This window comes from Rhinolophus ferrumequinum, chromosome 18 (assembly GCF_004115265.2).
Source record: "Rhinolophus ferrumequinum isolate MPI-CBG mRhiFer1 chromosome 18, mRhiFer1_v1.p, whole genome shotgun sequence".
Taxonomy (NCBI): Eukaryota; Metazoa; Chordata; class Mammalia; order Chiroptera; family Rhinolophidae; genus Rhinolophus; species Rhinolophus ferrumequinum.
Window position 1 is genome coordinate 41,834,404 of NC_046301.1, and position 17,460 is coordinate 41,851,863.

Below are 17,460 nucleotides of genomic sequence, written 5' to 3' on the forward strand. Positions count from 1 at the left end.
CGGTAAAGAAAGGGCTCAAAGACCCAGGGAAGCCTCTATGAGAGACGGCTCTGTGTGACACATGCTTACAAGTTCTTGGTCTCGATTATATTAGCCATTATCCAAGGCAATTTAATTATTGCCTGTCCATATCAGCCTTGTTTGCCAAGTTCACCCCCAAAAGAAGGATGAAGACAGCCATTCTTCTCTGATTCACTCTGCCAAATGAATTCTGAATAGACAAGCTGGAACACACCAAAAGGAAGCAATTTCCTCCATTTACTTTAAGGAAATGGATTTTGTTGCCACATTCCTAAGATTGTTCTAAGTAGGTTGTGCTGTGCCATAGCTGGTCCCCAACACTTCATGCCTTGCTAGGGGAGCATATGAGGACAGGTGAGGGGAAAACCAAGCACCCCCACAAGACCACGAGCCAAGGACCTCAGAGTCTCCCTGTCATGCCCTCCCTCCCGCCCCCTTTTCTAAATCCTACACAGCCCAAGTCTGCCTGTTGCAGGGCCTTCTCTATTATCTCTAGCCCTCACTCAGCTCAGCCACTTTTGCACTAGCAGCTGTTGTCACATAATGTCGGAGGGCAGGAAATTTGTTTAATGTCGTGATGCTCTCCACAAAAGCAGCACAATCCTGGGACACAGGAGGGACTCAAAACCAAGTTTGGACAGTTGACATGTAAAATAACACTCCGGCTTCAATTTGAAGATTAGCTACACCATATAGGGAAATCTAAGTATGTTTTCTACTAGACAGCAAATATATTCCTGCATCTGTTTCGAGTCTCACCCTCTTTTCTACTCAGAGATCCCTGAGTTCTTACTATATACATCTCTATTCTGGATGTTTTGTTTGTTTGTTTGTTTTTAAGAATTTTTTAGAAATTAAAAACAATGTCACAAGAACAAACAGCTTTGCCTTCAATATTGGCAGGAATACCTAAGTCATCCATTGAGTATTTTAGAAATTTCTGGGGGTAATTGAGACAATGGCACCATCTCACTGGATATCAGAAAACCTGGATTCTATTCTTCACTTTCCCCAAGAATGCAGACCACACTCAAAAGACTGTTCTCTGGTCCTCCTGCAAGAAAATCACTATTTCCTCTGTTCACCAACCTTCCATGCAGATTTTATGATTCAGAGACAAAAGTGCTTGACTGACTGTGTGATAACTTGATTTCTATCTCTGGTTCTATCATTAACTTGCTAAGTGACTTTGGAAAATTATTCCCTCTGCGATGCACCCATCTATAAAATAAAGGGACGGACATTAAGACCCGTTCTCAAGAAGAAGTGTCTTCAAGTCTACGATCGTGATACCAAACTCAAATGACTCCTCCAGGCAACTTCCCAATTAAATGTATCTGACTCTGCCCATCTCACTGAAGATGTCCTCGCACACTCGGTTGGCCCTATATCAAATTCCACCTGTGCAGAGCTCTTTGCAATTAATTGCATGCTCTTTTCCAAGCACCTGTAACTCCTAGGATCCAGAATGGTGTCCTGGATCCTGTGTGTGTTCGGGCCACACCGACTCTACCTCTGGGAAGAAGGGAACCTCCACGGTCCCTGCCACACTCCCTTCTAGGGCCTTTTCTCTCTGTCAGCAAAAGGCTTTGCCTGACTCGCAAAGGCTTGATTTTTTTTTTTTTTAAGAGTTTTTATTGGGGAAGGGGAACAGGACTTTATTGGGGAATGTGCGTACTTCCAGGACTTCTTCCAAGTCAAGTTGTGTCCTTTCAATTTTAGTTGTGGAGGGCGCAGCTCAGCTCCAAGTCCAGTCGCCGTTCAGGGGGTGCAGCCCACCATCCCTTGCAGGAGTCAAGGAATCGAACCGGCAACTTTGTGGTTGAGAGCCCACTGGCCCATATGGGAATTGAACCGGCAGCCTTCGGAGTTAGGAGCATGGAGCTCTAACTGCCTGAGCCACTGGGCCAGCCCCGTAAAGGCTTGATTTTTAAAGAAAAGATTCCAGGGAAAGACAATTTTTACCTCTGGAAGTAGTGCAAGAAATCCTGAAAGGCAGGCAACAAAAAGAAAAACATAACTGGAAAAACACCCAAAGCACCACTGTTGCCCTGTCCCAGTCATTGCCACATCTCTTCTTGCCTCTCATGAGACCTACGCTGAAGTAGGGCTGGCAACTCATAGATAAAATGCCCTGACAACAGGCCGACGTGGACTGTGGGAGTTTTCGGTCCTTGGTAAGTAATAAGCGATCAGATGCTGGTTTCAAACCGGGAGACCAGCTTAATTACACTTCAGAGCATATGCCCCAGCAGCCAGTAATAACCACCAGTTCGAAAAGATTAGACTTAAGTATCTTTAATCGGCCTGGGTATGCACTGATGGAAAGGGCGAATCAGGGTGTTTGGCAAGCTCACCAACCCCCACTTCAGTATGTCATATATATATTTAATATATGTATAATATATATATGTATAATATATGTATAATATATATATTTAATATATATGTAAATATATATGTATGTATTTTTTTTAAAGCAAAAGTAGTTTATTGAATAAAGATCTACTTGCCTCTGAGTGAGAAACAGCCTAGTTCACCAATATGTTATTACCCACCAGGCTCTTCTCATACCTCTTTTCCATGAGGGGATAGGATTAGATTCAGTCTTCCAATCTTATATGGACATAACAACCTGACCAAAACTCACTGAACCATTATTTCTCCAACTGGAATGTAGAAAACATCGCTGAGCTAAATACATCTCAGTGTGAAATGTTTTAGAGTATGGCTTTGACATCCAAACACCTGGGCATCTCCAGGAGCGTCCCTCTTTCAAAACAACTTGTCCCAATGACCCCCAACATTCTCGAACTTATCAGTTTCCAAGTCCTGATTTTCAGGTGAGAAAATACGAGGTTAGGATGTGGGATGCAGATTTGTGCATATTCAGGAAGTACAATTGGGTTGCTATTAAAAAGTTAAACTTAGATATTACATCAATTCAATAGTGTTGAAATCAATACACAGGTGTCTACCCTTCTAGCTGGGGGAACTCATATGGAAGCAGGGAGACATGTGGCTAGAAAGAAAAGAAGCCAAGTTCAGCCCACTGGATCTACTTTCCAAGGTTGGGAAAACCAAAAGGTCCTGAGAGGCAGCAGAGAACAAAGGACAGCCGGCTCAAAACCATGGACCTAGACTAGTTAAGTCCCTAGAGCTGGAAAGAAGCCCATCCCTTCAGCCTGAAGCTGGAGGGCACACCCTTAAATGACTTCAGGGCAAAATTCCACAGTGCCATCTACTTCTTCTCCTCATCCTTAATCAGCTCATTTGTGAAGCAGTGCTGGCAGGGGACAGTCAGGGGGTGTCACATTCTGAAGACAGTATGCCAGGCACTGTCCCAGGAGTTTTACATAGATGATCCTACTAAATTCTTCCAGTAAGTTTGCAAGGTATGTCAATATATAATTACCATTTGACGTGAGGAAAATAAACTTGGGTGGTCAAAAGGCTCGTCTCAGGCTATACAATCAGCCCGTGGCATACTCTAAACTCACACCCCTGCTTTCGGAATCTGCGTGCTTTCTGTTTGGTTGGTTGGTTTGCAGTAACTATTACTGGGTTTATTACTTTGGGTGAATATAAAAGTATATACCAAGTAAGGTAGCAAGACAGAATTTAAGAATTGGCCTCCTGTCTGACCCCAATGTTCACAGTCTTGCCGTTTTGCCGGGCATCCACCTCCTCATTCAGTTTCCTCCTTTTGTGATCAACCGCTGAAAACATACCCAGTAAAAAGGCTCCAGCTGAGGACGAGCAATGCAGGCAAAGCTTGTCAGAAACTGTTGTGTATTGCACTCTGCCTTCCTTTCTGAAATGACCCAGGCCTTCTGGACTTGAAACTAAACTAAGGAGGCTCACAATCGATGTTGAGAAACACTTAGCCTGGTGTCTGAGTGCTCAAGGCCACTACGCCTAACACATGGAAAGGAAGTGGCATTGGATAAGAGGTGCACACAAAGGAGCTTCAGAGTCTTGAGCCAGAGCTCAGGCACACGGAACCAAGGCTGCCCAGAGGGAGGACGACCAGAGCGGCTACTGTTGCCAGCTAAGACAGCATCAAGAATCACATGCTCACATCTGCAGAATCCTGGATCTGCCTATACCATGATTTCACAGCCACCACCTTTTTTCCGACCCACACCACTCTACGGAGTACACAAGGCAGATTTTATATCACTTTGACAGAGGGGCAATATCCAGGAGATGCTTGGGATCTCAGGAGCTTGCCCACGACCACAGAGCCAGTTAGGGCAAGGCCTGGACGAGAAACCAAGCTTCCCAATTTCTTATTCAGTGTCTGTCTCCTCCAGCTTGCTTCTTCCCCGAAGCATTAGGCCAACATCCAGCAGGAAAGATAATTAAATGGAACAAAATAATACTAATATAACAAAGAGGAAAAGAAGGAACGGGTGTGTCACCATTTCTTCTTTCTATTTTGGATGAGTGGGTTCTCCTCTCTTCAGCATAAGGAACTCCCTTCCCTTTTAAAACATAGTTCTGGTTATTTTACAAGGTTACAGTATGACTGCTAAAAACAAGTCACAGCTATACAAATATCTCTCCTGTTTAGACTAATTGCCTGTGTCTACACGGCTAGGCTGAGTCTGGTTAGTGGATTGCATTTTCCTCTCACATAAGACTCTAGCTCTACCACATAAATTTCTCATGAACTTAGACTTGAAGCAGAACTAGGAAATGTGTTTTAAAGAAATGTGGAGGTTCTCAGACACCACAGGTACCGTTAAAGGCATCAAACAGAATTCCTGGGCTTATCATCCGTAGCAGGAAATGCATGAGAGGAAAAATACAAGTAGTGATGTAGATTAGGAAAATCTGCATTTATCATTACATAGACTCAAGGAACTTGACAGATTGCAAAACAAAACACCGAAAAGGGGGGTGAGAGTGGTGAAAACTATAGAACTGGATTCCTTCTACTTTTTTTCCCAGTGAAATATATTTGAGGTTTGCTACTTGGATACACACATTGTTGAGAAAGAAGATCAGAAGTTCTGTCTGAAGTCAACTGTCAATGGTTTAGGAAGGGACAGGAAAAAAAAGAAAAAGAAACAGAGAAAGCCACAATTTCTAATAAACCCACTTTAAGTGGATTATTTCTTAATGTGTGATCACATATCAAAAGCAGAAGCAGATGTTCAGCCCTATCCATTGATTGAGGTTCCCATAATGAGTATATTTTAGTCACCCAAGAGCAGCTATAAGACAGTTTTAAATATTCACGAACAGGTGCGGCCTGATGGCACAGTTGGTTAGAGCGCAACTTCTCAACAAGGTTGCCGTTTCAATTCCTATGTGGGATGGTGGCTGTGCCCCCTGCAACTAAAACTGAAAAAGACTTGGAGCTGAGCTGCGCCCTCCACAACTAGATTGAACGACAATGACGTGGAGCTGATCCCTGGAGAAACACACTGTTCCCCAATATTCCTCAATAAAAAATAATTAAAAAACATCTAAATATTTACAAACAGACAACAAAAATAATTTATTAGATGTCAATATTAAGATGAGAAACTGCTTCCCTCAGAGAGGGGATGGACTTTTTTTTTTTTAACTCAGAACTCAAGTTTGCTATTAAATAGTGAAACTCTCACATAAGAAATCCCAAACCTGAGCTTATCGCCATTTAACTACTAAGGGATTTGGAAGTCGATGTGTATGACTCAGACTTCTTCCTCTCTGATTTACTTATTTCTGATTTCTCCTCATTAGCAGACTTGGCACAATCACCTGTGGATACGTGGAGGACAGAGATAATGAACTTAGCACGACAGTCACATTTTAGCAAGAGGACAAGTCTACTTCAGTCACCCTCTCCAGTCTTGTACATTACACCTTTAAAAAAATTTTTTTCTTTCCAGTATTTATTACGTAATACATTTCACTACTCACTGATTTCCAGAAAGAATATGCTAAGGAACTCACTCATGCACACGCAAGTCCTCATCCATCAAATGTGTTCCATCCACCACGAACTAATCAATTAACCAGAACCAGAGAGTGCTTTCAGTAGAAGTACAAGATGATCAATGCAGGCCAAAGGGCTTAAAAGAGCATCTCTATCCTCCCGGAGCTCGTGATTTAAGAACTTACAGGTTAGCTCTCTCCTCAATTAAGCATAAAGAGATCAAAAGATCACTCGCATTACAAGACAGTAAGCCCCAAGAGCCAGATGATGGGTTCAGTGATAAGTGCTCCTACAGTCCAGAAGGAAACATTATGGATTGGTGAGTTTAGAAGATACGTTATGAAGAAGAGACGCTTAAACTTGGCCTTGAAGGATGGACAGGTAGAGAAAAATCATGTGCTTTTCCATCAAAGGGGTTGGTGATTTCAACTCTGTGACCCATTCCAGGAAACAATAGGCCTGGATGGAAACGAAATATCTTACATGAACTCTCAGCTTTTGATAACTGCTTTTAGTACTTAAGAGTCTAGAGTGAGGTGTTCCCAATAACTTATTAAGATAGACTTTTGGGAGTTAAAATGAAGAATCATCACATAACTGCACAAAAATCTAGATAAACAAAGCCACATAAAGAAAAGAAAATGGCTCCCAGGCCACTGAGTCCAGGCTTTTCCCTCACTGAACTCAATCACACATAAAAAGAGAGAATACATGTCCAGAGGAATTCCCAGCCAGCCATGAGAGATGCTACAGAGGCAAAACCTAGCAATGCTTATACACGAGGTCTCCAGGAAAGAGGGAACTTTAGCAAACAGCATTTGTACAGTCTGATATCCAGGAAAGAGCTTCCTAAAGTGGACACACATGCAAGCTTGCTGCCAACAGACTTTGAGCATTCTTGGTCTTGCAAGACAGCTGCTCCTGGTGTTCAATACACATAGAGGCTAAGAGAATGTCCTGAAGTTTCCTCATTGATAAGTTGGTAATAACTGCTCCTCCTCTGTAGGAGTATTATGAGGATTAATAGTACCTGGCATTTAGTAAGGACTATGTAAGTGTGTGTGGTTGTTTTATCCTTATTACTTTATAATCTGCATGTAGTCTCAGTTGAGAAAAGACTGAACTAATGATTATCCCCACTTCCTCTACCGCCGATATCACCTATGACCCTACACCAGGGAAATGAGAATCTGCTGGTCAGCAGCCACTGTATGGTCCATGTAAGGGGCACCCACTCCCCGCAGACTAATACCGTGTTTCCCCGAAAATAAGACCTAGCCGGACCATCAGCTCTAAGGCGTCTTTTGGAGCAAAAATTAGTATAAGACCCTGTCGTATTTTAATATAAGACCAGGTATAATATAATAAATGTAATATAATTTATATAATATAATATCTGGTAAAATATAATATAATATAATACCGGGTCTTATATTAATTTTTGCTCCAAAAGACGCATTACAGCTGATGGTCTGGCTAGGTCTTATTTTCGGGGAAACACGGTAAGTAGCCAACCCCTTGCAGAGGATCACTCTGCCACAGAACAGACAGGCTGGGGACCCAGGAATCATGCCACTAGCTCCAAGCCCCAGGGAAAAACTCACCACGTAGAGCTTGCGCCAAATGACAGCCCATTCTCGCAGCGTAGACGTGAGCTCCTGCACCAGCGGGAGCTCACCAGGAATCACCGTCTCGTGCTGCCTAAAGTGAACCAGACAGATGCCCACGTTATTCTGAGTTGATCATTGCAGCTTTTCTTGACAGATTCCTCAAAGCTCAGAGATGGCAATGCGGCTAGTTGGGCTTGAAACAAAGCAAAACTTGTCCATTGCGGGGAGACTCTATCACATCTAAGCGTCTGAGAAAAGAGAAAGACCTGAGGACACTACATTTCTTCTCAAAATGAATTCAGTTTCTGCAAGGCAATGGGCCCAAAGCCCAGCTGTGACCTCCCCATTTTGCATCTCTATGGGAGCCTCAATTACTGAGCCAGGCTCACTTCAGCAATTCCCAGGGATGGAAGCCAAAATTCAATATTTTAGCTGGGTCTTCCAAGCAGCCATTTCTGCATGGCACAAGAGTCCTGGGGCTTGTAAACTCAAACAGGACCTGCTGGCAGGGTACTAAGGTGGTGCCGTCTTCTGGTATGGGACTAGGTTTTCTTCTCATCTGCTGCTTCATAGCATAGAAACTGTGAACAAACCAAACTCCTCACTCACAGAAGACTTATAACAAGGTAGCCCTGTCATTTATTCACATAAATCCTCTCTGGTATTTTTATGATTAGCAGAAGGAAGGAGAGAACGAGAGCAAGGAAATGAATGGGGATTGTGGTAGGATTGCCAGACTTAAATAAAAGCACAGGATGCCCAGTTAAGTCTGAATTTCAGAAAGATTAAAATAATTTTTTAGTATGTTTCAGAAAATATCTGGGACATACTGTAAACAATTACTTGTTATTATTTGAATCTCAAATTAAACTGGGTGTCCTACATTTTATATAGCAACCCTACTTAGTGGAAGTCTGCCTCCCACCCTGCCTGTCCACCCACGTGGCTCTGGCTAGTGAAACTGGAGGTTGCCCAGGAAAGGCCCAATGGAAAGAAGATTCTCCAGGAGGGCAGGACACCTGGTCACCCAGCCTGATTTTGCTACCGAGGAGTTGTGTGAATTTGAGGATGTCACCACCTCTTATCTCTCAAACAAGGGGGCAGAACTTATGACTGAGAATGTTATTTGCAGCACTGAGTCTGCATAACTCTATAACCCACTCTACTCTCTATCAGCCCTGGGGCTCCAGTCCAGCTCCAAGCTTTCCTTATTCCCTCAACTCTCGTGCCCATTGGCTCGCCAACTAAGTGGCCTCTCTCTCCCACTTCAGGCTTAGCTGCCAGAGGCAGCACTTTCCAGACAAATGGTCAGGTGAAAAAGGAAAACAAAATATCCAAAATGTAATGCAGTTTATCTGCAGTGCATGTTCACACACATTAGTTCTTAGTTCACATCAAGTTCATGACAAACATAGGGCCAGATTTGTTTTCCAAGCCTGAGGTGCCTCCAGGCCAAATGACTTGCCCAAGGTTCAGAGCTGATTAGTGCAGGAGGCAGTGTGCTCAGCTAGCTCCCAAAGTTCTCAAATTGGGGACTCTCAGGTCTCATCAGCAAGAGCACCAGACATTCATGGACGTGCACACATGTGCACACATGCGCACACATCATTGGTGAACAGGTAGTGCGAGAAGAAGGTAACAGCCCCCTGTTCTTTCATTATCTGTGTTTATTGTCCTGGGGAAGGATGCCAGAGATGAACAGAATAAAAAGAGAAGAAAGAAGTAGGAACTGTGCCAGGAAAACGTTTTTTTATTTATTTCTCTCTCATAGGAGAGGTGGAATTCATGAGTCGAGAGAAATAATGTCCACAAGGCATTCTTTAATGATAATTTTACATCATCATCGCTTTTTAGGGGTCTTTCCGATTGGAACTTACCCTCGGTCTTCCACGGTTGCCTCTTTCAAATGGATATATGTTTCAGGGAAAATACCCTATAGAGAGAAGAACTTTGGTTATAAAGATCTCAGCCCAAAGGAAAAAGCTGGACAGCAGCGAAGAAAGAGTGGTGGGGAGAAAGGACACCTGGAAAATAGCTACAGTTTGCAGTCAGGCTTGCAGGATATCAATCACACTGACTGGCTGGCTATCCACCTGAAATCATGGCTGAAACACTGAAAAGGTATAAATGAAGATTTGGGTTCAGAGAGTTTAGATAAATGCTTCGTAAACGCACAGGCAAACATACCCGGGTCAGGCCGAAGCTGGAAATGGTAAGGAGGTGAATAGTGAGATCCTAAATCCTCCAGATCCTACCTGCCATGCGATGATTCCTTTTAAAGGGTTTTACATAATTAGTGAGATGGAGGACTACTGTGTTTCCCCAAAAATAAGACCTAGCTGGACAATCAGCTCTAATGCATCTTTTGGCGCAAAAGTTAATATAAGACCCGATATTATATTATGTTATATAATATAATATAATATAATTATATTATATATAATATTATATATTATATATATTATATATATATATAATATATTAACATAATATAATTATGTTATATTGTATTATATTATATTATATTATATTATATTATATCATATCATATCATATCATATTATACCCAGTCTTATTTTACTATAAGACCGGGTCTTATATTAATGTTTGCTCCAAAAGACGCATTAGAGCTGATGGTCTGGCTAGGTCTTATTTTGGGGGCAACACGGTATGTACTTAGTGGCCCATCAAATTATAGTGATTTTCTAAAGTGATTCCTCTCAGCATTTGCATTTTAACCAAATGCATCCCAAATCAATTAGTATTAGTTATCTGGTTATTTTTACCACTTCCCAGTCTCACATTGCTCTTCATTTCGTGTCCCTAAGATGCAATTCTCTATCAGTATTGTGACATCTTCCAGGGGAAAACTAAAGCCCAGGAAGACCTACCAGAAAGACTGGACACTGGCTGATAGAAACTGAAGAAATGAAGATCAGATCTAACTAATAGGAAGCAAGTCTTGGATTAGAGTTTTTTCAAGTGCCAAAAATTTCTACTGTTTAACTGTGCGATACACGCATTGATAAACAGAGAAATTGCCATCTGGAAACAGCATTGCAGTTCTTTGTTTTATGGGACTTTGCATGCCAGGCCAGTGGAAGAAGAACCTGTTTAACCGGCACCATTGGCTCAACTGCTCCTAGCTCTGTGCTTATAAAAGTTAGTGCACATTCCATGTCATTCCATGTCAGGGGTGGCTGACCACAAAGGTGGGAGACGGACATCCCCCTGCCTGGGGGACTGGATCAAAGATGCGTGTCTACCCAGAAGTCCTTAATCCATTCAGAGACAGAAAATGAGTGAATTTCAACTGGGGTCAGTTGTGTGTCTAGTTTCGTGTGCTGTATTTACCCATACAATACTCTTCTTTCTGCTTTTTTAATCCTTTGCCAATAAAACAGGAAACAGTAAGAAAATTTAGATTGGTCTGCTCCCAGCATAGGTGATGACAGGGTGGATTCTGTCGTTCCTTCAGAAGCAAAGTGGCCATCCTTTCCCGCCGGACAGGAAGAAAAGTACATACCTTCCCCTCCTTGCTTTGAGAAGGGGGCAGGTGTGGGCTGTATGAGTGAGAAATCACTATTCCAATCCTGTTATTAATAAGACCCAGGACACACACAGAGGCAAGGTAACATGACCTCTTCCACTATAGGGACAGGATTCAAAGTGATTTTGAAAAGCTGATCAAAAAGCTAAAAATGAACAAAAATACAATGTGACTATAATTTCTTTTGGGCCTGACTTCTGGGGTTCTGAAGCTTCAATTCTGTTCTTAGGAAGCCTAAGAAACTTTGGATGCTCCTTCTGATCGAGACATTGAGGTAAATGTTGTGTTGACTACCATGTTTGTGGAGAACAGGGCTGGGCTGTCCGAAACTCAGCTTGAGGATACGATGCTAGGTGAAATAAGCCAGACACAAAAGGAGAGACACAGTACAACCCACTTATATGAGATGTCTAGAGCAGTCAGATTCATAGTGAAATTACCAGAGGCTGCGGGGAGATGGAAATGGGGTGTCAGTGTTTAATGGGTACCGAATTTTAGTTTTGAAAGATGGAAAAGTTCCAGAGATGGATGGTGGAGATAGTTGTCCAACAATGTCACTGTACTTAATACCCCCGAACTATACATATAAAAATGGTTAAAATTGTAACTTTTATACCATGTATATTTTATTACAATAAAAAAAATGTCCAGAACTCATGAAAAAGTAGAACACTGGGTAAGGCTGAACCACTTAAATAGTAGTTGTAGGAGCCATATTTGGAGTTTAAAATAAGATATAACATTGCTAGTCCCAAAACTATCCTTGCAGAGGATTTTTCAAATCAAGAAGGTAAAGGACCAATTAAAATTTTTATGCACTGGTCTCCTAATAACTGGGAGAAATCCAAGACAGAAGCATTCGTAATATAAACAAACAGTGACTTACTTTGTGACATCTAAGCAGATCATAAGCAGGTAAGTTATACTGGGTGTACAGATATGATGATATTCATATTAAGAGAATATTTATTTTGTTGTACTACCACTGCAATTGGGAGGCACCATCTTTCCATGATAGCATCTGTGCACTTATAGCCATTTAATTGTTCTGATAAACCTGAGGCTTGCAGAACTTTTCCCAGGCCATTACGACACACAGAAAGCCAGAATAAACCCGGGTAATATATTTCCGATTTACACCCTGTCTCTCAGTTTTGCTTTTCCTTTCTCAATGTAACTCAGTGTAACTCGCTTGAGTAAAAAAAAATAATGATTTTCTAGATAATGCCCCATCCACACTTCCACAATCTTGCCAGGATCAATATCAGTTTCTGCAAAGCTCTTGGCTTCTTCCGTTTGTAAAACCACTAGCTCATTTTATCCCCATTCTAAATGACTATGTCTGCTTATAAATGACACCAAAAATTTCCATTAAAATAATAGGCCTTTCAACCGGCAAATGTAGGAAAGAACATTAGGAGAGCATTTCAAATAGGCTGGATCTCTTAATGAAGGGGTGTCAAAAGTTGAGCATAATTCATGACAATGGACTTTAAACTCCCTCTATTTTTCCTGGATCTCTCCACAAGCGAGATATTTCAACTTAAAAATCAACGAATAAATGCACGGCCCTTGTTTGTACTATCATTTCGTTGAATTACAAAGCTTAATTATCAAGAACTGAGAGAAGCTCTTACTGAAATAATTCTTCTAAAGGGTGATATTTAACATGTAAATAAGGGTTTTAAAAAATGAATACAAAAAATTAAAAACACATCTAGAACTTGTCGTTTAGATCCTAGTGTGGCACCCCAACTATCTGCTTTTCAAAGCAGACAAAAAAGGCACTAGCTAGATGCACTTTCATATATTAGGAAATGACAGAATGCCTTAGCAACCAAGGTCGTTTACGCTCATAAAGGATGATTACATACTACACACTCTGTGAAAGCGAAAGCTGTGGTCTGGGACCTTGTTTCAACATGATTCACATTCACTGGTTAAAAATCGAGAATTCTGTTTGTTACTTAAGTTCATATGATTTTATCTGAGAGTGGTTTTTTGGTGGTTGTTCATTTTTAAAAATTAACTTTTTTTAAAAGGATAGGAAATTAAGTGACTTAAGCATTCTTGCTCTTTATTCAATTTAGAACTTCAAAATAATTAACTCTATGTTTTGAAATAACTACGAATTCCATAATTATGAATAAAATAAACACTGATAGGGTTAAACTCAAACCAAGAAGCAGAAGTGGCTGTAAATACTCTTGTCTAACTAGCATCCAGAAAGGAAAAAAAGTCTTTGCTTTAGGTCAAGCCAGAACGTCTGCCACCTTGGTCCCTATTTGAAGGCCTGGAGAAATTAAAGTCAGCAAGAGATTAAATGAAAATAATCAGGCGGGGAAATGAAGACATGTGGTACAAGAATCTTTGCGTAGAAAAACTCAGCATCAGGATTTAGGGAGAAATCAAAGGACCAAAACTGTCAGAGCTGATACTCACTTTACAAGCAAGCACTGCTTTATACTGGTAAAGTATTAAATTGTCAAAGTTAGCAAAGCGTGTGTGTGTGTGTGTGTGTGTGTACACATACATGTGCAAATACTGAGTGTGACTGAAGTGTCAACAAGGTGGAAATCTTGAACAGACAGTCCAGTCCTGTTTCTTTAATGGCCTCTACCTTGTAGAAAGGTGTTTTTCTGGGCCCCGAGCTCCTTTGAGAGTTATGTGAAAAGATTACGTCTATTAGGTTGGTGCAAAAGCAATCGCAGTTTTTGCAATGATTTTTAAGCTTTTAAGCCGCAATTACTTTTACACCAAACTATATCTCATACTAGGTTTGCAAAATAAAAACGGTGGGGTTTTTGACTCAACTCTTGATAAATTCTAAAATGTTTCCCTTACCCCTTTCCTAATTACCCATTTTGCATGTGAACTAACCATGAAATAATGTGGCCCGATCAACTCAACTCAACTTGGCTGCTTCAAAAGAAAGTGCTGACACGCTATGTTGCCCCAGAGTGCAGCGTCAAAGGAAAATAGCTGAGCCAACCTAAATAAACCCAGGGGGTTATTAACATAATTAATACATTTTCTTTAGCTTGAGGATTAGTAGTATTGACACTGGGAAAAGGAACCCACGAAGGTCAGTATTTTTCAAACTCTTTGCCCACGGTGAGATAAATTTTCATGGCAACCCGATACTTACGATACCCTAAAATTTAATTTGAAATTCCTAAAATACGTCAACATGTGGACCCAAACGAAACTTTCATGAAACAATACTTACCATGGCATTCCAGTTTCTTTTCTATTTTTCAGTTTTGTTTTATGAAAAGTATTGGTTATGACCCACTATACTGAGCTCATGATGTGTTACTGGGCTGGTGAGTAAGAGCAGATGGAAAAGTACTGCTCTTGATTGGTCCATTTCACAATGAAGGAAAGAATCAAGTGGAAATGGGGAGAGCCTTTAGTTTTGGGAGTTTAGCATTGCAACTAAAGGATAACGCAAGAAGCATAGGTCCCTGCCTAGAAGACAGAGCCAAGCTCAGCAATGTCACTGGATCACGTTACAGCTTAGCTTGAGCAATAGAGCAAGAAGCCTGCAGAGGCCCAGCCTGATCTGTGAATTCACCTCCGGGCTCTCATCCTTGAGTTGGCTGGTGGGAAATATGGTCAATGGGATTTGCACTATTTTACTAGAGCTTTGAGGTGAGAAAGCTTGCTGTCACATCTAAAGAGAAAGGAAACTAGGTCTAGAGAACACAAAGAGCAGATATGGAATCGGCTAGCACAACATACAACTAGCAGAGAGATTTCAAGCTAAAAAATAGAATCAAATGCCATACCTTTTTAGATTTATTTTGGAGAGTATATCCTCTGTACCAACCTGTCAAGGTATAAGAGAACACAAAATCTTTGAGGTTATCTTGAATTATATAAAGATATTAGCAATATACATCCTCACATCCTCTTAGAATACTGGGATGGAATCCAAGAGACAATCAGCAGACAATATGTTACAATTATGTGTATTTTGGTTCATTATACAATAAAAATCTAGATCAATTTCAGAGCTTTATTTTCTTAATAACTAAAGAATTTAAAATTCATTTAGAACCATGTTTCATCTCTGCTCTTTTGGAGAAAGGTTAGAACAACAACAACAAAAAGCAAGACAGAAGGCATAGTGCTACCTTAATACCTTACAGTCATGCAGTAAGTGTTTTTGTATGAATAAATATGGACTTTCATCCACATATATATATATATATCTTTCATCCTCATGTGGACTTTCATCCATATATATATATATATATATATATATATATATATATATATTTTACAAGTCATTTTATACTATTAAAACAGATATTTAAAAATAATTTACATAATCTCTCTTTTTTCTAAGTTCCAAGGTTAAGAACCACTATTCTGGAATAACTTTAGAGTAGCAAGTCTTATATATACAAATATTTGCAATCTAAAAAAATTGAAACAAATAATAAAACAACATTTCAAATAATTCTTGGCAATGCTATAGGCACCCCCACATTAAAAATATTTCATGTGTTTGCTTGATGAGGCTTTAAGAAAAAGCTTTAACTTCCTTTTTAAAATTCCAATAAATACACATATACATATGGCTGTTTTCCCATCCTCTATCTTGTAATGGGAGTATATCATTCAATCTGTCTATAAACACGTATTTTACATTAAATATTTATTGAACACCTATTATAGGTACTTCACTGTAATAATTTTCCTCATTCTCCATGCTCATCAGGCATCAAGGTGGTCATCTTACCTAAGTAAACCCTGTTGTAAGTGGTACAGATATGTAAAGCAGCCGCACATATACAGTGAATAGACAGAAGTTGTGATTAAAATGTCAGGCAATTGCTAATAGGGTTCGAGACCTCTCTGGTAATTTGTTCTATATGAAATTATCCAGAAAATAGACACATAATCTATTTTGGACATGCTACAAGTAGAAAATTGAATTTACCTTCTTTGCACATAGATTCACATTTTAAAGCATCAGTATTTAAAAATTTAACAAATTTTGCTGTTTTTTGCAGAGAGGAAGGAATAGGGCATTTTCCTATAGAATCATTATAGGTTTGCATCAAGGTCCATGGTTGAGAAAAAGATATTGGAACAGGGAACACTGCTCCCAATTTATAATGTCAGAGTTTGCAAGAGATCCAGGTGTAACACAAAGCTGAACATTTCTCCCAAGTTTCAAGTCTTTACCATTGGTACTTGCTTAGTCTGCTAACTCATGAAAATGGCTGTTGCATGAATGAGTGGCTTCAACTTCATCCTGGGATGGGGGAGGGGAGGTAAACGGAGAAACAATACTCTCTTCCAACCAGTTTTCATCTCTCTCTGTCCATAAAACTAAGCTGTTACAATACAGACTCTGCTTCACTTTCAGAGAGGAATTTATCTGTACTTTGTAAACAGTACTTTTGCATAGCCATTCATCACAGAATTATGCTTCCTAAGCCTGTCATTTTTGAAACCCATTTTTTTTTTAAACCTCCTAAGTCTCCTCTAAAATCGTGGTACGTGTAAAACCCCAATCTAAAGGCACAAAATTACCACGCTGAATTTGTAAAAGTGAACATTCATTTTGCTTGGCATTACTGCAGAGCAGAATATTGCCTATGTCTGGAGTTTTAATTATATACTATTAAGACTCCATGAATTCAATTGCTAATAACTGCAAGGGATATGGTAATGGTTCAAGAGTTGTTGTTGTTGTTGTTATAGGCTGTGGAGTCAGCTTCAACTCCTGGTGACCCTATGAATGAGCGATGTCCACAACGTCCTGTCCTTAACAGCCCTGCTCAGCTCCTGTGGACTCACGCCTGTGGCTTCTTTTATGGAATCACTCCATCTCGTATTTGATCTTCCTCTCTTCCTGCTGCCTTCTATTTTTCTCCACAATGTTGTCTTTTCCAAAGAACTCTGCCTTCTCCTGATGTGCCCAAACAACTTCAGTTTTGTCAAGAGTATGTTTGCTCATTTCCACATTACAAATCTGGGTTGTGATACAAGCAGAAACACAATTTTTCAATTAATCCCAATATTTAAAGCAAGATAATCATAGTTAAATATGGTAATGTGATGAGGCTTCTGAATGTATCACGATGAAAAGGGTAGAGAAGGTATACCAACGAGCAGCTATAACCAATGAGTACTGTGAACTGGTAGAAATCTCAAATGCTTTCATAAGTTAGTACATTACTAAATTGCAAGGAATGCTGAATCCAGAGGGCTACTCTTACTAACATTTAGGTGAAATGAGTTTCCAAAAGTAAATTAATAGCAACCATGGTGAATATAAAATGTGATTCTATGCTACAGGTTGCTCTTCCATTCAGGAAACCAGTCAT

The 17,460-nt window shown here is 40.2% G+C and overlaps 1 protein-coding gene across 1 annotated transcript in view; it reads right to left on the minus strand.

Annotated features, from left to right (window-relative positions):
• Positions 1–17,460, minus strand: part of DOCK5 (dedicator of cytokinesis 5) — a 186,050-nt gene that overhangs the window by 105,534 nt on the left and 63,056 nt on the right. Inside the window, exons 3-5 of the mRNA XM_033134262.1 lie at positions 14,905–14,945; positions 9,441–9,496; positions 7,558–7,654 (exon numbers count right to left, since the gene is read on the minus strand). Coding sequence (XP_032990153.1) covers positions 7,558–7,654; positions 9,441–9,496; positions 14,905–14,945 — 194 coding nt within the window. The remainder of the gene's footprint in view (positions 1–7,557; positions 7,655–9,440; positions 9,497–14,904; positions 14,946–17,460) is intronic.